At 39.9% G+C, this 21860-nt stretch overlaps 1 protein-coding gene across 15 annotated transcripts in view; it reads right to left on the bottom strand.

The window, feature by feature from the left end:
• The window catches only part of FMR1 (fragile X messenger ribonucleoprotein 1), a 41631-nt gene extending 26896 nt beyond the window's left edge, over positions 1 to 14735 (bottom strand). For 7 of the 15 annotated variants that reach the window (XM_008273452.4, XM_008273456.4, XM_070066640.1 and 4 more), the window contains exons 1-3: positions 14463 to 14655; positions 4397 to 4449; positions 487 to 580 (exon numbers count right to left, since the gene is read on the bottom strand). In XM_008273452.4, the coding sequence (XP_008271674.1) occupies positions 487 to 580; positions 4397 to 4449; positions 14463 to 14513 (198 nt within the window). In that variant the 5' untranslated portion in view covers positions 14514 to 14655. Of the gene's footprint in view, positions 1 to 486; positions 581 to 4396; positions 4450 to 14462 lie in introns of all 15 variants that reach the window. The other 8 variants (XM_008273451.4, XM_008273455.4, XM_008273454.4 and 5 more) reach the window with 4 other exon arrangements.
• Positions 14736 to 21860: the final 7125 nt, after the last annotated feature.

Genomic DNA, 21860 nt, shown 5'->3' with positions numbered 1-21860 from the left:
TTTTGGTCAAAAACTTCAGTGAGTCATTCACAATATATCCTGTGAGAGGTTTTACATATATGTATAAATAGAAAGTAGTAGGCTACCAGGAAGATTCACTGCTACTAAAAGAAATTCCATATTACCATTCTAAGTACCATTCTCTCTTTCCTTTGTAAAATTAATTTTCCTTATCTATTTTGCTTTAAATAGGAATACAGCTATAGACAAGCAATAAGTTACCCAAAGATTCAGAGACTGAGAGAAAGGGGGAAAATACCAATAGTGGCCAAATCTTGGGGCAGTGACATTCAAAGCTATGCCCTGAGTGCTGCTCAGATCACCACATTTAAGCATCATGTATCACTTCCAAATCATTAATATGGGCCAAAGGAGTATCTGCCTCAACCACAATTCTCTAGGTAGTTTCAGTAGTATTAAAGGTATTTTAAAAAGCACAGGTAAATTAAATACCCCCATTCCTTCAGTGCTTAAGGAGAAACTTACCTCAACTTCATCACTTTCATTTATATCTTTATTATAACCTACAGGTGGTGGGAATCTCACATCATGGAATGGAATCTGCCTCTCTGGTTGCCAGCTGCAAATAAGTAAACACACAATTATGTAACATGCTTTTAGAGTTTAACTGAAACAATGACCATGCTGCCACTAACGTTTGGTTAAGTGGAACTCTCTTTTTCTAGTCTTAAAAAGCAAATGCTTTACAAGGGTCAGTTTTTACCAAGTGGGGCATAATGGTAATACAGAAAATTTTCAATGAAGTCTGCATGTAGCACAGCAGCTTTGTAACTTCCACTGTGGATTATTTCTATAAACAATAGATCAATAGTCATTCTTTCAATTTCAACTCTGAAGACTTTTAGACATAAGGCCCCAATAGAAATGACCTTTAATATTTACATTAAATGTTAGTATCAGTAATTGTTAGTAATGTCATCAACATAGCTCCACTTGCAAAGGAATTTTAACCACATTCCAACAACCACAGAAACTGCCTTCAAGTTCCCAAGCAAACTGGGGCAGTCAGCACATTAGCAATTCACAACTCACTTTTCCCCCTTTAAATTTTAGATCCCACGAGGCTGTCAATTCTTGACACGGTAGCTGGCTGCTGATCAGCATGATGCATCAGCATGCACTGGGCTGGTGGGGATCTCCTAAACCACAGAAACCCAATAGAGATGGCCTAGAGGAATTCAATTAAGTTGCCTATGTTTCAAACTTAAAATGATATGGAGAAACTTTGAAAGACACCACAAATGCTCTTTTATGTCATAAAGATACATCAAAAGACAAGCTGCAAAAACACTTAAGGATTCAGCTGCTGGAGCAGTCATTTCTGAGTTTTTTTTTTTATTTGACAGGTAGAGTTATAGACAGAGAGAGAGAGAGAGAGAGAGAGGTCTTCCTTCCATTGGTTCACTACCCAAATGGCCATGATGGCCAGTGCTGCACCGATCTGAAGCCAGGAGCCAGGTGCTTCTTCCTGGTCTCCCACTCGGGTACAGGGGCCCAAGCACTTGGGCCATCCTCCACTGCTAACCCAGGCCACAGAAGATAGCTGGACTGGAAGAGGAGCAACCAGGACTAGAACCTGGCGCTTATATGGGATGCCGGCGACGTAGGCGGAGGATTAGCCAAATAAGCCACAGCACCGGCCCTCTGAGTTCTTTAAGCTTAGGGTGTTTCACCAGCAAATACTGAGATTTGTTCAATGTATAATGCTGATGTCTTGCTAAAGGGCTTTGAGGAAAGTGCTAATTTGCCTTTTGTTTTTAAAGAAGAGTTATTATGAGGCTGGCTTGTGGCAGGTAAAGCTGCTGCCTGCAACACCCAGCATCCTATATGGGCACCGGTTCATGCCCCAGCTGCTTCACTTCAATCCAGCTTCCTGCTAATGGCCTGAGAAAAGCAGCAGAAGATGGGCCACACGTTTGGGCCCCTGCCTCACATGTGGGAGACCTGGATGAAGCTCCTGGCTCTAGCCTGGCCCAGCCCCAGCCATTGCAGCCATATGGTGAGTGAACCAGCAGATGGAAGATATCTCTCTCTCCCCCTGTAACTTTCATAAATAAATAAATCTTTAAAAACATTTTATTATTTAAGAGGGCAAATAATTAAGTCAGCATCTGTGGAGGTCAGAGTAGGGTCTAAATTAGACCATATTTCTCTCTGACTTATACACACTTAAAAACCATACTTTGTCTCTGTCTCTCCCTCTCCCTGTCTGTAACTCTACCTCTCAAATAAATAAATTTTTTTTTAAAAAATAAAAAAGAACTATAAAAATTTTTAAGTCTTTACCTCAAAGCAGCCTTTTTATACTCATTGAAAACTGGGGACTTTTAAGATAAATTCATTGCTAAACTTGATATATAAAGCATATAATGCATAATATAATTTTCTTGGTTTCAAAGAAGAAAAGTGATTTTAAGTTTCAAGTATATAGAGATAAAACATCAAATATATTAAAATGTGAAATATGAAAGGAAAAAAAATAAAATCACTAAATTAAAACAAACTGGTAACAAGAGTTAACTGAAAGGAAAAGAAACTAGAAATCTGAAGTTCTCTAAAATGCAATATTTTTCAATAGAAAAAAATAAAAAGCAAACACACAAGAAACAGCAGAGAAACTGGTAGGGCCCTATCAAGTCCTGGTCATGTTGCTCAATCCTGGTGCTGCATTTCAAATACACTCCACTAACACAAGGAAAAACAGTTGGTTTATTTCAAATTTCCAGGGAAAGAAACTTATATACAGATACAAAAGATAAATAAGATGACCCAAAGATTGAATACTTTTAACATTATGGTAGAAATATGATTAAAAACAAGAGAACTGATCTCGTAATTCAATATATAAACTAGACACATTCTTACATGCAGAGAGGAAATGAGTGATTGCTAAATACTTTAGGTTACAGACTACAGGAGAAACTAAAAAAGTGGCAAATAAAGATAACTCTCCCTTAATAGGAAACAGTGTTCACTGAGTGATGAGAGTAAGCAAATCAGAGTAGAATTACAAGGAAAAAACTCTCTCCAAGTTATAAAGGATTCCTCCATTACAGGTATGAAACTTGCCTCCTGTACAACCAGGGATACTTGGAAACAGAAAAAGGCAAATCCTGGAGCATCTGCCTTAATATATTCAGAGAAATGCATTCTATTATTCAACCTTGTGTTTTGGACTGAGATTAGTCTAGAGCTGGGAAAACGGTTGGATACACTCAATCCTATTATCTCTCTCACTCTAAATGTGCCTCAGGTATCTAAGGATACTACACTTTGTCCTGTTGCTGGCTCAAATGATATGCTAACAGTCTAATTACAAAATTTATTATCTAGGCACTGAAATGCAGGTCTGCTTTTAAACTGTTTTAGAAGCAAGATGCTTTTATTTATTGCTCAGTATGACTGCATCACATACTATATTTTAATACACTGATATAATTCACATACCATATGATTCCACCAATTCCAATGTACAATTCAATGGTTACTATATCCAGTTATGTACAATCATTACTAGTCAAGTTTATACTTTCATCACCTCTAAGAGAAATCCTGTACTCTTTAGCTATGACCCTTCCCATCCCCCCACCAGCACTAAGCAACCACTAATCTACTTTCTGTCTCTACAGATTTGCAGACTGCTTTTGATATACTATAAGTCTCTTGGTACATAAATGCCAAAACGTTTTAACTGTCAACCACTCATGAGACTTCAGTAAAATTATAATATCACGTCCATCTGTATACTTTGATTAAGGAGTTTATTTGTACTTTGGACTCCTGAATGACCATTATGAAGACTCTTTACTGGCACTCAAAGAATTTATCAAGAGACTTGTCTCACCCCCTAAAAAATGTTAATATATTTACACTATGGTTGCTGTCCTACATCTAGATCCGTACTTTCATTTTCTCATATAGCAAAAGCAAGCAGAAAAGACGAGCTACTGCTATTACCAATTATAAAAATATAAAATATAAAAAATAAGTTAACAGGTAAATAGGATTGTTTCTCATAAAATTATACTACATAACTAAAGCTATCAATTTTAGATAACTAAAGCCATCAATGTTTCAAAACCCATGTAGATTCTTTTTTACTAATACCCATGAAATGCCTATTCAAATTCCAAGTTACTAATACGGAAAAAACTTTTATTCAGTCAATAGGACTTAGATGTCAGAATCAAGATTATACAAAAGGGGACACTGAGGTCAACAGCACAAAGTCATTCTACTGGTTTAATATGAGTTGTTCAGGAACTTCTTCATAAAATGAAGATCCATTCATGAAAAACACTCTAGACTTAAATTTTGAAAGAGTTAAAAAAAATTAGCAGAAAATATTAAAGAACTTGAACATAAATACACTTACTTGTTTTCAAATGCCACTGTTATTGAATCTTCATGAACATCCTTCACAAATGCCTATAAGAAAAAGCTAAATTAACTTTTACGCTTAAAGATCATTTTTGTTTTTAGGTGAACTTTTACAGAAATATCAAACAATTTATGTTTAAGAATAAAATGGAGAGTCAAATGAAAGGTACATTCACTTATCACATGCACACTGCCAGCTATTATGTGCTAGGTTCTAGAATTAAAACAGATAAGTAAAACCAAACATTAAAATCAGAAAATTTGCTCCAGAGTTCAACATTTCATAGGAGAAACAGGGGTATACTAAAATTACAATGCAGTGGTTGAGTGCAAATCTGGAGGTATACTTTAGGCCAGCAGTATTAAAAATTAAGAAACATTTCAAAGCTCTATGTTGGCCCTTACAGGTCTGTTGTAATCTATCTTTCAATAAAATTTTAGGAGAATTCAGGGCCGGCGCTGTGGTGCAGTGGGTTAAAGCTCTGGCCTGAAGCGCCGGCATCCCATATGGGCACCAGTACTAGTCCCAGCTGCTCCTCTTCCAATTCAACGCGCTGCTATGGCCTGGGATAGCAGTAGAGGATGGCTCAAGTCCTTGGGCCCCTGCACCCACGTGGGAGAACCGGAAGAAGCTCCTGGCTCTTGGCTTTGGATCTGCGCAGCTCCGGCCGTAGAGGCCATCTGGGGAGTGAGCCAGTGGTTGGAAGACCTCTCTGTCTCTACCTCTCTCTGTAGCTTTTTCAAATGGATAAAATAAATCTTAAAAAAAGAATAGTAAATGATTAAATATAATCTTCAAACTATATATATACACAATATATACAAGTACAATAAATTTCCAATCACATGCTGTAAATACCACCAAGGCCAATTACTAGAGTTTAATTAAATTCTCAATCTCATAGGCACTTGGAGGAAAAAAATATAAAAGTCCAGAGACTCAAATCTTTTAAATCTGGTGGCACAACTGTTAGCAACCTACAGAAAGATGTCATCTGTAATTCTATAAAATGAAGTTTTCAATAGGTGCAGAAAAGGAGGGTTTGGGCAATTAGAGGAATAGGACAAAGCATAAAGAAACTCAACTGACTTTACATCATAATTCATGTTAAAATAGCTCAGAGAGATTTAAGCTTTTTACTCACATTTATGCTGTACATATTTCTTTCTCTCCTTCACGGGTTTCTCCCTGCCTATAGGACCTTACATACTCCTCTGGCTGTAAAAGGTTCTTCATGGGGGTTGGTGTTGTGACAGAGAAGGTAAAGCCACCATCTGGAATGCTGGCATCCCATATGGGTGCCAGTTGGGCGTCCCAGCCTCTCTACTTCTGGTCCAGCTCCCTGATAATGGCCTGAGCAAAGCAGTGGAAGATGGCCCAAGTACTTGGGCTCCTGTTACCCAAGTGGGAGACCTGGAAGAAGCTCCTGACTCCTTATTTCAGCCTAGTCCAGCCACGGTCACTGTGGCCATCTGGGAGTAAACCAGCAGATGAAAGATCTGTCTCTTCCTCTCTCTGTAACTCGAACTTTCAAATCAATAAATCAATCTTTAAAATAAAAACAGGTTCTTCATAGTCAGTCACCCACATCCCCAGACTCTGAAGGCTTCCTCTTTCACATTTTTAGATTTTGTAATCCAGGAGTGCTAAACTGCTTGTGACACACTCTGTACCTTCAGAGTCTCTCTCCATAAATGCTGTTCCTTCTTTCTTACTGTCTTTCTTTTCATCTAGCGATCTCCTACTGATTGGCATTAGGTTTCCATTCAGATGTCAACATGTATGGGAAAACTTAGATGACTAGGTTAAATCCTTGTCCTCTGTATTCTGATAGCATTCTATGCCATTCCCGCCATAGACTCACCCTGCATTATCACTGCCCATTGTTTCCCCAGGAGTAAGCTTCTCGAGGATGGTGTCTGTCTTAATTTTATTCACAGTTGTGTTTCAGAGTGCTTAGTATGAACTCCGTGAATAGTTATTAAGTGGATCATTACCTAAGAGGTTCCAATCCCAGCCCTAGGGAAAACGTGTGTGTGTGTGTTGGGGTTGGGTGGCAGTTAGTAAGGGAAGACTATTAGAAGAAAGTGAGGTTTCCAGTGAACCTTACAAGATAAGCAAGAATTAGACAAACGGGAGTAGAAGATGGAGAGGCATTGCACTGGACCTAAGTAACACAAAGATTTGGAATTAAGAAACAGCTTACAGTATGATGGAAATAAATTCTTTGTTATAAAGGAAACCATATATGGGAACTCTGTACAACTTAATTTTTGCTTTTAAATTTAAAACTATAACAAAGTAAAAGTTTTTGTTAAAAAGGAAGCCAACACAATTCAATGATGGATAAGAACAGTGTTTTCAACCAATGGTGCTGAGACAACTGGAATAACTTTTAGTTCATATCATATGTAAAAATCAACTAAAACACATCAGAGATCTAAATGTAAGTTAAACCTATAAAACTCTTAGGAGAAAACATAGTAACAAATCCATATGACTTTGGATACTGTATATCCACATTGGGAAGATAGGTAGTTTGGATTAAATTTCTGTATCCTAAGTATCTCACACAATTTTTAGTACATAGTAGGTCCTTGATAATGTTGTAAACAAATGATTTACTGCAAACATATTGGTAAAGAAATATTTCTCCATGGGCTGGTGCTGTGGCATAGCAGGTAAAGCTGCCTCCTGCAGTGCTGGCATCCCATGTGGGCACTGGTTCGAGTCGCGGCTGCTCCACTTCTGATCCAACTCTCTGCTATGGACTGGGAAAGCAGAAGATGGCCCGAGTCCTTGGGCCCCTGAACCCACGTGGGAGACCTGGAAGAAGCTCCTGGCTCCAGATCGGCACAGCTCTGGCCATTGAGGACACGTGGGGAGTGAACTAGCAGATGGAAGATTTCTCTCTCTCTCTGCCTCTAACCTTGCTTTCAAATAAATAAATAAATCTTTAGGAAAAAAATATTTTTCCAAAGGCTTGATATAGGTAAAAGGATCCCTTTGTAAAAAATGAGACTTCCTGGGTCCAGTGGTGTGGCACAGCAGGTTAAGCCACTGCTTGCCATGCTGACAATGCATTGGTTTGAATCCCAGCTGCTCCACTTCTAATCCAGCTCCCTGCTAATGTAACTGGAAAAGCAGTGGATGACTGCTCAAGTATCTGGGTCCCTGACAGCCACATGGGAGACCAGGATGGAGTTTTTGGCTCCCAGCTTTTTGGGCTGGCTCAGACCCGCTCATTGCAGCCATTTGGGAGAAAATCAGTGGATAAAAGATCTCTTTTCTCTTTTTCCCATTTTCTCTCCCTCTCTCTGTGTCACTATGCCTTTCAAATAGATAAATCTTTTTGTTAAAAAAAAAGTGAAACTTCCTCAAAACCCAAATTAAGGCATATAAATCAAGCATTAATCATCTACTCCTAGAAAAAAAATATGGAAGCTGAAGCAGGGCCCTGGAAAATGATAGACACCAACCACACACCTCCAAGAATGTTTAAATGAAGAAAAGTGAAACTACACTAAAAGTTTCTTTGTAGATTAAGGTGGATTACAATGGCTCTACTATATCCAAGGTAGCTAAATTATTATTTTAAAGCTTGGGTAGTATATCCTTATAGTTGCTGGGTCAAGGCGGGAGAAATCTACATTTTCTTCTTATCATTGTGATCTTGCTTATTTTTACTCTGCTATATTTAGGCTACCAACATTTTCTACAATGTATTTTAAGAACTCTAGTTTTAACACTATGTTTTGGAATACATGAGATTTCATAAATGTGCATGCCCCCAGTGTTTGTTCTAAGGGGTTGTTTGCCTCACTATTACTTCATCACTTCAGCAAAAAGAGGCCCTATTTTGAGCTAAGGGTGTGGAAACCAGTCACTTGTGGGTTCTTAGTTTTATAAACTAAGTCATAAAAAATATAGAAAACGGGAAGGACAACTCTTATGTCTCTCTGGTGCTTCCATGACGGCTAAGATCAAAATAACAATTTGCTTTGACGGATATTAGATTACTGACTAAAATGAGACTCCTATTAGGAGGTGAGTGATTCCTTATTTACCAAGAAAGGCCATTGCTCTGTCTTTATCCTCGTCTAAAATTTTATTATGTTTGCATGCCTTAGCAGTAATTAACATTAGTTTCTTTCTGTATATTACATGCTGAAAATGTTAAATCCTTTAGTCAGCTTACGGAGCCTTATTCCAGCTGGGTAAAGAGCTGTTCTCAGTATTTATCCAATACTACTATCCTTGCATAAAACTGTGTTTCCACTATGGTAGCAACTGACCACATGTAGCCATTTCACTTAAATTAATTAAAAATAAATAAAATCGAGTTTCACATTCACTCTTGCCATATTTCCAGTAGCCACTTATGGCTTAGTGGCTACTGTAGAGGGCAGTACTTATTTAAATCATTCAAAAATGTTGGAGACTGCTTTCACATCCACTATAAAAATCATCCTAAAAGTAAATCTTATTATGATATTGTCATATATTTTTATTTTTTCTATTTGCCTAAAAGTTATTGCCCCATTTATTCATACTCATTGATCACATTTGTCTCTTTCCTAAGACGAACTATTCCCTCAAAAGAGGAAGATCTCCAAGTGTTGTGACTATTTAAAAAAAAAAAAGTGTTCACAGGCTCTATATGCAATTCCAAGCGGAAAATGTCAGAAATGGTTTCATTAATCATCATAGCATAACATGGCCTCTGCCTCTGAGTTAAAGAGGCTTATCTGCATGTTGATGTTTGAGTGACTGTTTCAAAATCAGTTGTTTTTAGTCACTGTTTGCATATTATCTGAATATGGAAGTCATGTAGTACCTTCTGGTTGCTGCTTTAACAAGCAGAATACAACAATTGCCCTGACCAGCATTCACACAAAGGGCAAATATCTTAGATGAGTCCAAGGCCTTTAAACTGTCATTTCTACATGGGTTCCACAGCTTACTGCTTCCTCCTTTTGACCCTACCCCTTCTTCACCCACATCAAGCAGACTTTTTTCCTGGACACCTCAAGGGCACTGTCACTCCACCCACCACCAACTTGGAAACTACATTTTGCTATGATCCTTACCTATCAAGCACAGTTGGAGTTTGTGAACAAAATAAGGAAATGCCTAAGAGGTTTCTAAAGGAGGAACTTCTGAATGAGTTTTTAATGAATGCACAAAGGGAGCCTCACTGTATTAGATGGCAGCCAGGGCACTTACTGGAGTCAGTGAACTTAGCAGTTAAAGTTAAGAGCTTTGCTGTGTGGTGTGGTAGGCTGAGCCTCCACCTGCAGTACCGACATTCCATATGGGTGCCAGTTCAAGTCCCAGCTGCTCTACTTCCTATTCACCTCCCTGCTAATGGCCTGGGAAAGCAGTGAAAGATGGCCCAAGTGCTTGGGCCTCTGCACTTGTGTGGGAGATCCAGAGGAAGTTCCTGGCTCCTGGCTTTGGATAGGCCCAGCTCCAGCCGTTGTGGCCATTTGGGGAGTGAACCAGCAGATGGAAGACCTTTCTCTTTGTCTTTCCCTCTCTGTCTGTAACTCTGCCTCTCAAATAAATAAATAAAATCTTAAAAAAAAGCTTCACTGCAAATCACATCTAGGGTCAAAATCCTGGCTCTACGTAATAGTCGTGGTCTCCAAGAGGGGGTCTTTGGACTTCAGAGTCCTCATCAGCACATAAGGTATCGGACCAGACTTCGGAAGTTGCTGTGAGTACTGAAATCATACACATAAGTGGCACTAAATGAGAAAGAAAGTAGAGAGGGGGCATACATCATAAAAGATGCAGTACCATGGATGCTCTTGCATTACAGAATGTTACCTCTCAACAAAGGAAAAATCAGAATAGAAAAAGAAAAGTATATTTCCATAAACATACTAAATTCTAAAAGGCTATTTAGACTACGAGAAGAAAAAAGATGTTAATAAAATATCTGGGGTTTGAGAAAAATGTTAAGATACAGTTCAAAGCAGATATATGTTCTTCACCAGGGGGATAAACAGGAACTTAAAAAAATCATTATGAAATCACTTAGTGTACTGGTTAACTGGGCCAAAGAGGCAATCACAACCATACTTACTATCTTACAATGGAAGCCACTATGACAAGATTGGTTACTGTGCATAGAACTTTCAGTGTAAGCTCCTGACCACTAGGCAACACATCTACTACATAATCAGTAGGTTTTTTTCACTAACAACAGAACATGTAGTGTTATGATAATTCTTCTAAGAGAAAATCTGTAACACTGTAAAATATGTCTCCAAAAGAAAACCATGCAAAGACAGGGAACAGGGACATGTAAAATGTGGTTAAGATTCAAACCCAAAGCTTCATCTATAAGGCAAGTTGTTTTATGTGGTCCCCCTTTGTATGTGGGCATCAATAACATAATGGGATGAACAAAAAGAGAAAAGTACAATAAGTTCATCAACAGTCCTTAACAACCACAGCATTATCTCCAGGAATATTTAATTTCACATGGGCATTTACCACAAATCCTGGGAAAAATACAATTCTTTCTGGTTCATCCTGACCAAAAGACAACACAGCTACAGAGAAAACAGTATTAAACAAGTTATTAATTTTTCTTGTATGTATTCTACCTTTTGAATAATTCAGGTTTTGAGATCCAAATGTAATGAAAGTATCCCTAGCAGGGTCAAATATTTCTAACTTCACCTTCTCTTAACAGGTATTTGTATGAAGAAATATCTCACTGTATATCTACATCTTCATCTAAAAAAATGGGAATAACAGTACTTCAGAATTATGGGGGAGGATTCCATAAATTAATACAGATAAAACACACAACAGTGCCTGCCACCTAGAAAGCATTTAGCACCTGTTAACCATGATTTTAATTATGACTCTAATCATCTCAGCAAGCACTGAATCCATATAGATAATAAACACTGAAAAGGGTATTTAAATTTTGGGGTAGGGATTGGGGGGTAAGGTGGTTGACCTGAATAACTCATTTCCTAGAGTCACAAAATAATATCTGCATGCAAAGTTAGCTCAAGAGACTTCAGAGACATATGTGAATGTGAACTGATTTTCATTTTAAGGAAGTTTCTAAACTCAAACTTTATGCAAGTTTATAGACAGTAAAACAGTGATTTCTAGCTGGCAGTGTTTAGTAATCAATGTCTTCATCAAAAAGATTCCCTCTTGATTATACATTTTTATCATATTTAGCTGCTAGCTACCAAAATGCTCATGAAAGGATAATCTGTCTTCATATATCAAACTTCAAAACATACTAAAACCTATGAATCTTAGAGGACAAATTACTGTGGTGCTTACACTGGAATGACATACATACTATATCTAAAATGGAGTTAATTCATTACCATTCTCAGCACATCAGAACTCCCAGTCCAAAGAAAACTACATAATTTGGGGCAGATACCCCTAGAATTAATACCATCCTTTAGGAAATGCTCCATAAAGATTTTATAAGGTATAAGCCACAGTGTTTTTATATCTTAGGGTACCCATAGGATTCTGTGAGTGATACATGTAATCAACTTTTACTAAGTGAGAGAAGTACTTAAGCATAAAAGTAGTGGCTCTGGCGATTACCAAACCCAATTTCAAAGTTTTTAAGAATAAACACCAAAGGGCAAAGAAATAGAACAGTTGCATCTTGGGGCTTAGATTTCATAGTTCTGTTAATACTGAATCCTAAGCTCGAGTTATTTTTTAGAGAAAGAATCAAACATTTTTCAGTATACAATCTATCCGTGGTTGATACTGCAAACTTGGACAATGTACTCAGAAGATGGAGAACTGCCCTTCAGAATATGGTGGTTCTGCCAGGCACAGCAACGTCTGAATTCAAATTACCCTGAAGTTGTTTAATCTATTTAGTTTCTGAAGACTTTTTTAAATCAACTTGATGAGCAATGTTCCATTTTTCTCTAAAAATTTTACACTTCTCCAGGTGATCATTTTTTAAATTGATCTTTACTTTCCATCCTTCCTGTCCATCCCAGATGAGGAACTTATTTTACTTTTGCTTTACTTTTCTAACTCAAAGCAATATTATAAGTTATATAAAGGTTTAAACCTTTTTTCTTTATCAAAACCATGTTTCCATCAATATAGACCATTTGAGGTTTTCTTAAAAAAATCAACCTTAATTTAAAAACCATAAAAAAATTCCCCTATAGTCATTCAAGTATTATATTTCCCCAATGGGAACTAAAGGACAACCCATTCTTGTTTGTTCACCTTCAAATTTAGTGACTCTGTTAAAAAATGAAACCCAGAAAGGGAAGATCAATGACAAAAGGCAGAGGATATTTCTTATATTCCAGACAGTTTACAAACGAAATCACGTGAGCCAAAAAATCTTTCAAGACCAGGATGTTTTAATTACTCTCTATGGCAAGCAAACTTCACTAAAAGAGAGTTAAGAGCCAAAGCTAATCTAAGCTGATATTACAGATTAGGGTACTACTTAACCATTACTATATGTATATATACATATGCATACATACATACATACACAGATATATGCACATATGTATACATTAATAGTTAATACCACAAAACAAGTGACTAAAACTATCAATCCAGGACCCAGAAAGATTCTACACAAACAAGCAGAAACTATGGATCACTGAAATAAATGCAACTAAAATTTTGACTGCAGCGTCAACTGAAACTGCTTTATATTGGTGAGATTAAGAACATAAATGCTGTGCAGTTTTGCTTCTTTGTACAGTAAGAGGTTTCTTTTTGCAGAAAGCATAGAACAGATATATATTACTCACTTACATGTTGAAGTCCAAACGTTTCCACAAAACTGGTTAACACATTATGTTTAATAACTATTTTTCATACTACTATGTGCATCTTCTATTGCTAAAATACTGCTGTCATGTGGGATATTTACAGAAGTTACATTCAAGATGAAAAGAACTTAGAGATTACTAGATCTACACAGTAAGTGCATCCCAATAAACACTACCAATACAAGAAAATACTTTTAATGTTCTTTTTAAAAATGTTAATAGTTGAGCTGCAATGATGTAACTTAAAAAGACAGTGAATCCATGAATGCCTTTTTAAAATCTCAATAGTTAGATCCACTGCAACGGTAGAGAATAAATAAAAAAAATATGGTCAAGTTCTTAAGAGCACAGAGCAAATATTTCCAAACGGTCTTCAAAAATTCCCTAGTAATCCTAAACTCTCCGTTAATTTCTGTGTGGTATATATTTGTCTTTGGAGACTTAAACAGGAAAACATAAGCAGCAGAACGGCTCATCTTTTTAGAGACTGAAGCGTGTGTATTCCTGAATTTACCTCCATTTATATAAAGGCAAGGGGACTGTGAACGTTCCCGACGATCAACTTCTTTAATGCATTGTTGCTCGGATGTTAGGGTTTTCCTGAAACTTTTGAGTGTAAAATCTCCTCTGAAATCCACAAAAAGAGGCCACTGAAAATCAGTTGCCATTGTGATTGAGTGCTGACTACCACTTCTTACTCTGTCTCTGCACCCCTTACTTGCCCAGAACAGGGGAGCTCTCCGAAGTCCCAATGATGGACTGGAAAAGAGGAGCCAAAGGAGACCTTAAACCCTCTTTGGCCAGGAAGGAGGCGGCCCGGCTGAAGCGCCCCCTGCTCCTCCACAACTACCCACACGTCAGGCCTGGATCCCAGAGGATATTTAGGAAAGGAGGAATAAGCCGTCGCCGTCACTTAGCGCCGATCTCGGCCCTTCCCGCCAGGATCCCGTACCTGCCGCCGGCTTTTGCCCCATCCTCATCTCTCCCTGGCGGGTCTTGTCCCCGAAAGGGCCCCCACTTCGCCTAGGTTCCTTTTCCTTCCCATAAGCTGCAGGGCGGAGACGGAGCGGGGCTCCCTACAGGCCCCAGGTCCGGTCTTCCCTCCCAAACAACATCCCGCCGAGCGCGCCTTGGCCCCGGGCGCGGCACTCGGGAAGAGGGCCCCAGGCCTGCCTCCTGCCGACGCCAAGAAGAAAAGGGAGGAAAGGGAGAACGAAGATGGGCCCTGCCCTGGAACCAAGTACCTTGTAGAAAGCGCCATTGGAGCCCCGCACTTCCACCACCAGTTCCTCCATCTTCTCGTCAGCTCTGCTCGCGCCGGGAGCCCGCCCCCGAGAGCTGGGCTGCGGGCGCTCCAGGCCCAGCCGCCGCCGCCGCCGCCGCGCTGCTGCACGCCCCCCGGCAGCGGCGCCGCCGTCACCGCCGCCGCCCGCGCTCGCCGTCGGCTCGCCGCCCGCTCTAAGGCGGCCCCTCACCGGAAGTGAAACCGAAACGGAGCCGAGCGCCTGATTGAGGCTGAAAGCTCGGCCCGCTCCGCGTGTAAACAGTGAAACCGAGTCACGTGACCGACACCGCCCCTCCCCCCGCGGGTTCGGCCCCCTCGGCCCCGCCCTCTCCCTCCTTAAGGGCCGAGGAGCGCGCACATGCGCACTGCTGGGAACCAGCCCGGATGCCGGGTCGGGGTGCGCGGGCTGGGCGTGCGCGAGCTCGGCGGAGGGCGGGAAGGCGCGAAGGGCGGTGACAGGTTGTGCCGTCTCGTGTGCTTGCTGAGGCCTCAGCGCCCATTACTGTAGAGGCGCCAGTGAAGTCGGAAGTCGTGAGAAAGGGCCGCTCGCAGCGGTCGACTGCATTTAGTTACTGGAGTTCAGCCTGGCTATGACTGGAGCAAAACGGTTCGTTTGGTTTGGTTTTTTATTTGTTTGTGGTTTTTGTTGGTTTTTTTTTTTTTTTTTTTTTTTTTTGCATTGAGCTGGAAGTGGAATGAGCAGAGGAGAATAAAGGTGAAGAATTTGGCGAAAACTGAATTTGTAACAGTGGCAGCTAACGGTAATCCAGCCTCATGCAACCTATAAAAACAGCGGGCAAACAGTAACGCCCTTGCTCCCACAAGAGACTTTGGACTGTCCCCTGGATACATCCTGTGCCTTTTGATGGGTAACACATTGCCTCAGGACCTCTGGAAATGTTAGCCTTTCCTCAATTCAGTTTCATAATTAATTTGACATACGTGAAAATAGAATGGGTGTTAAACACTGGTTAATTCCTTTATGGTTCATTTCTGCTCCTACTTATGCCCATCCTCTACTAGAGTAGACGACGGGTATGTGTGTAGCAGTCTCGCGACCTGTCCACAGGGACCAGTGCACATTTTCCTTGCATCTCTCCCCCTTGACCCTGCTCCATTAAAACCAAGCCTAATTCCTTATTCCTGCCTCTGCACTGTGTGTGTGAACCTGTCTCTCCCTGTTTCCTTTGTTTGGAGTTCTTGTATCCAACTGAGAAGTTTGTTGAGTGCCTACCAAGTACCAGGCACTGTACTAAGTGCTAGTGAAACATTGATGAGCAAAAAGAGAAAGAAAAGACTGCCAACATTGAACTTGGAACTATAGGAGTTGATTGACATAAGCAAATTATCAGAAAAGTAAATGTGGAGTTACAACTGTGATAAGGGCTAAGAATAATTACACCCCTATGATACTGGAACTGACCCAGTCTGGGATTGGGGAGGGGCGGGCAGCCAAAGGGAAATGGTTTCAGCTGAAGTGTGACAGGTGCGAGTTAACTGGCAGCACTTAGTTGGGGTAAGTGAGATGAACTTCCCCAGGCAGGTGCCCCAGAATGAGGCATCTTTAGGCCTCCGATTCCCTTCCCACCACCCCCCCAGCCAGAGCAACAACATTGCTGCTTGTGGAACTTCAGCTTTAAACTAGTAGGATAAGGACCACATTCCTGGTGGCTATACTAAATGGAAATGACCTACTGGACTACGGTATTTGGAGTACTCATGAGATGTGATGATACCACTAGCTCTGAAAGACAATTTCACCGTATGCTGGATGCAAGCAGAGGATTGTCTTTAGCTCCAACAAGGTAAAAGGGATATATTGATTAAAATGATTATGCCTTCCACATGTTAAGAAGTTGTGCAATTCTGCCAAACCTTTCAAAGATATCAGCTTTTCACAAGTCACACTCAACCTGGTACTGTTCCCTGAACCTATGATGACCTTTCATACCTTCATGTCTCTCTGCTTCCTCCTCCCCTTAAGGTTATCAGCTAGATTCCTATTAGCTAGTTATTTTACCTCAGGTGCGATGAGTTAACTTTGCCTCTCATTTCTTAGCACACGGTCATCATCAGTTCCTACAAGGACCCTCTCTTTTTTTCTATTTGTTATTTTCTTCATCTTTTTCAACCCCTCTCTTTCTTCTAGATAAAAACTGGAATGGATTTGATACAGATCCTTAATAATTTAATACAGGTAATGTTTTGTGTATGCCTTTTACACTTACAGAAGTGGTAATTGGACTGTAAATATCCATTTCCAACTGTTTTCACTCAATAGTAGGTTTTTGAACTACATCCACATTGCTATGTGTACACTTACTTTGTTTCTAAGTGCTACTGAATATCCAATAATCTATCCTGATACATATCTCTAGTGATGGGAAATCTAGGTTCCTGTTAAATCACTAATGTCATATTGTGGTGAAAACCCTTGTGAATATCTTTATTAACCTTTGCAAGAATTTATAGTATAGTTTTTTTTTTAATTTTTTTTTTGACAAGCAGAGTGGACAGTGAGAGAGAGAGACAGAGAGAAAGGTCTTCCTTTGCCGTTGGTTCACCCTCCAATGGCCGCCGCAGCCGGCGCGCTGCGGCCGGCGCACCGCGCTGATCCGATGGCAGGAGCCAGGAGCCAGGTGCTTTTCCTGGTCTCCCATGGGGTGCAGGGCCCAAGCACCTGGGCCATCCTCCACTGCACTCCCTGGCCACAGCAGAGAGCTGTCCTGGAAGAGGGGCAACCGGGACAGAATCCGGCGCCCCAACCGGGACTAGAACCCCGTGTGCCGGCGCCGCTAGGCGGAGGATTAGCCTAGTGAGCCGCGGCGCTGGCTTATAATATACTCTTAGTTTTTATTTATTTCATTTGTTTGAGAGGCAGAGAGAGAAAGTGAGCTCTCATCTGCTGGTTTACTCCCCCAAATGCCCAAAATGGCTGAGACTGGGCCAGGCAAAAGCCAGGAGCCAGGAATTCAATCTGGTTCATCCACATGGGTGGCAGAGGCCCAACCACTTTTCTAACACCTGCTGTCTCCCAGGGTGTGCATTAACAGGAAACTAAAAATGGGAGTTGGCACAGGACTTGAACTCAGCTCCTCCAGTATGGGATGCAGCTGTCCCAACTTGCATCCCATCCAGGTTCACTTCCCAAATGCTGGAAATGGCTGGGGCTGGGGCTGGGCCAAAGTTAGGAGGCAGTAACTCAATCCAAATCTCCCTTATGAGTAGCAGGAACCCAACTACAAGAGTCATCACTGTTGCCCCCTGGGTCTGCATTAGCAGGAAGCTGGAGTCAGGAGCTGGAGGTGTGAATCAAATGCAAGTACTTCAGTGTTAGATGCAGGCATCTTAACTGCTCCCTATTTGATGCTCGATAGTGCATAACTCCTGCTTTCTCACTACACTACTTGGCAGATAGAAGGGACTCAAATGCTGAGTACTTCTATGATGCTTAATGTACTATAATTATTTATTTATATTTCTGATTCTTTCATTGGAACATTTGTTTCATCTAGGGAGGAAAGATATCTTACTTCTCTTGGTGTGTTGGTTACATTAAAATAGGCCAGTTTGAAGATATGTTGAATGAATAAGTGCTTACCCTCACTACTTATATATGCTATGATGAAGTCTTGCCTACCTGTCTAGATACAGATTATCCCCACTCTGATCTCTAGTCTTGAAATCCCCTTTCAAGATAACTCAGCTGAATATAGACACTGGTTCAGCCAAGTTCATGGCACTTCTCTTCGCATATTCTTGTATCTCCCAGTTACTGGCAGCCCCTGTCTTCAAATTAGTTTCTCAGGCCTAAGATGAGTCATGTTGGCCCTCTCTTTCTCTCACACATCTAATCCATCAGCAAATCCTTTCAGAATTCAGAATCTGTTTCTCACTACTTGCACTGCTAAAGCTACGGTTCAAGCCTCCATTATCTTAACTGGATTATGGCAACAATTTCTTCACTGATCTGGCAGCCACTCTTGTCCTCTCTGTCAGTTCTCAACCCAGAAGACGGAATGACCCTATTCAGGTGCAATCAAGTCGATCTGCCCCTCAAAATACTCCAGCGGCTCCCTAAATCTCTCAAAGTGAAAGGCAGAGACCTTACACTTTCTTCCATCATTCAAGTCATGATGGTTTCCTTGCTTGAAAATACCAGGCAGGTTCTGTTTATCTCCCCACATTAGAAGGTAAGTTCAGTGAAAACAAATATTTCCATTGGTTTTATACACTGCTTATCCTCAGTGCCTGCCACAGTGTCTGGAACATAGTAGATGTTTACTAAATACTTAATGAGTGATTAATTATGTGTTGAGGATCTTGTGGAGGTCAGATTTGCTCCCATATCTATATCTGATATTGGAATGAATATTCAGCACTTCTAGACTTTGGCCATTACCTTTTGTCAAATCATTGCTTATCATCTCTGCATCAATTTATTCTGTGTTACTTCCTGCTCTCTCATAATCTGAACCCTCTGAGTCTTCTTCTGGCCTCAATTCCAGTTGAAGTGCCTTCTACTTTTTCCAGCTCTAGAAATCTTAGGTAGGCTTCAGGACCAAGCTAGAGTCTCAGTTTTTTTATGACCCTTTCTCTGAAAATCTCAGCTTGCCATGACCTTTCCTTTGAACTTGATACTAGAAAAAATAAAATTCATAGACTTTAATTTTTTTAACTTTTATTTAATAAATATAAATTTCCAAAGTACAGCTTATGGATTACAATGGCTTTTTCCCCCCTTAACTTCCCTCCCACCCAGAACCCTCCCATCTCCTGCTCCCTCTCCCATTCCATTCACATCAAGATACATTTTCAATTATCTTTGTATCCAGAAGATCAATTTAGTGTATATTAAGTAAAGATTTCAACAGTTGCACCCACACGGAAACATAAAGTGTAAAAATTGTTTGAGTACTAGTTATAACATTAATTCACATTGGACAACACATTAAGGACAGATATCCTACATGAGGAGTAAGTGCAGTACAATTTAATACTTTATCCCTTTTAGTATTTTTTTGTTCTAGTTAATACTATTGGTTGAACTCTGTAATTAACACAAATTTATTCTTAGGTGTTGAACTTTAACTGAAAAGTGATCCCTGTTACATATAAGAGTGGGAATAAGAGAGGGAGGAAATGTACAATTTGGGACATGCTCAATTGGACTTCCATAAATGGTGGAGTTAGTAATGTGCCAGGGGATTCCAATACAATCCCATCAAGGTTGCATGTACCAATGCCATCTCACTAGTCCAAGTGATCAATTTCAGTTCACAGTTGATCACACTGATAGGTCTAAGAGTCAAAGGGATCACACAAACAAGACTAGTGTCTGCAAATACTAGCTGATAGAATAAAAAAGGGAGAGAATGATCCAACATGGGAAGTGAGATACACAGCAGACCAATAGAATGGCAGATGTCCTAAATAGCACTCTGGCCTCAGAATCATCCCTTAAGGCATTCGGATTTGGCTGAAGAGCCCATGAGAGTATTTTAGGCATTGAAAACCAAGACACTCTGGAAAAAAAAAAAAAAGAGGACCTAAATGAAAGATCTCTGCAAGTGAGATCCCAGTAGAAAGAATGGGTCATCAAAGGAGGAGGTACCTTTCTGAAGGGAGGAGAGAACTTCCACTTTGACTATGACCTTGTCTAAATAAGATCGAAGTCAGCAAACTCAAGAGGCTTCCATAGCCTTGGAAACTCATGACTGGAGCTTAGGGAGATTTCTGACGTCATAAACAAGAGTGTCAAGTTGTTAAGTGAACAAAGGAGTCACTGTGCATTTACTCCTCATGTCAGATCTCTGTCCTTAATGTGTTGTTCAATGTGAATTAATGGTATAACTAGTACTCAAACAGTATTTTACACTTTATGTTCTGTGTGGGTGCAAACTGATGAAATCTTTCCTTAATATATACTAAATTGATCTGTATATAAAGATAATTGAAAATGAATCTTGACGTGAATGGAATGAGAGAGGGAGCGGGAGATGGGAGGGGTGCGGGTGGGAGGGAAGTTATGGGGGGGAAAAGCCGTTGTAATCCATAAACTGTATTTTGGAAAATTATATTTACTAAATAAAATTTAAAAAAAAATAAGTTTAGGGCCAGTATGTGGCCCAGCAGGTTAAGCCACTGCTTGCAATACCAGCATCCTATATTAGAGTGCTGGTTCAATTCAAAATAAATACATCTTTGAAAAGGGTAAGTTTAATTTTGTTAAAAAATTTAAAATCAGCATTTCAGCATATTAACACCTTGCATTAATGTAGTATATTTACTACAATTGATGCATTACTGTTAACCAGTCTGTAGTTTACATTAAGGTAGTACTGTGTGTTCTGACATATGCATAATATATCCATCATTACAGTGTAATACAGAATAGCTACACTGTCCTAAAAATTCTGTGTGCTCTATCTACTCATCTGTTCTACTTCCTAACACTGGTGATCACTGGCTATAGTTTTCTCTTCTACTGAATGCTGTTTAGTATGTAGCATTCTTGTACTTTTTTTTCACTCAAAAGTAAGCATTGAATGTTCTATATCTTTTCATGATTTGTTAGCTTATCTATTTTTATTGTGAAAAATCTATCACACTCTTTTTATCCATTCACCCACTGAAGAACAACTTGGTTGATTGCAACTTTTTTTTTTTTTCAGTTATGAGGAAAACTGCTGTAAACTTTGTTCAGTTTTTTGTGTGGACCTAAATTTTTAACTCACTTGAGTAAATACCATTGAACAAAATTGATGGATTACATGGTAAAACTGTTCAAGTTGTTAAGTAAGTGAGAAATGCTCTTCCAAACTGGCTGTATAATTTTGCATTCGCACTAGCAATGAAGGAGACTTCCTGTTGTTTACATATCTTTACCAGCTTTTGGTGTTTTCAGTGTTTTGAATTTTGGCCATTCTAAATAGTTGGGCAGTTGAAACTCATTGGTTTGCTTTACAATTCCCTAATGACATATGGCCTTGGGCATCCTTTCATATGCCTATATATATATATTCTTTGTCAAAGTATCTGTTTGGATATTTTGCCCATTTCTTTTTTTAAAAGATTTTTTTTATTTATTTGAGAGGCAGAGTTACAGACAGAGGGAAAGACAGAGAGAAAGGTCTCCCATTCTTTGGTTCACTCCCCAAATGGCCAGCAACAGCCTGAGCTGGGCTAATCCAAGTCCCGGAGCTTCTTCTAGGTCTCTCACATGGGTGTAGGAGCCCAAGGACTTGGGCCATCTTCCACAGCTTTCCCAAGCCATAGCAGAGAGCTGGATAAGAAGAGGAACAGCCAGGACATGAACCAGCATACATATGGATGCAGGTGCTACAGTCTGGAGGCT

Source organism: Oryctolagus cuniculus, chromosome X (genome assembly GCF_964237555.1).
Source record: "Oryctolagus cuniculus chromosome X, mOryCun1.1, whole genome shotgun sequence".
NCBI classification, from domain to species: Eukaryota; Metazoa; Chordata; class Mammalia; order Lagomorpha; family Leporidae; genus Oryctolagus; species Oryctolagus cuniculus.
This window is presented reverse-complemented; position numbering and strand designations above follow the sequence as displayed.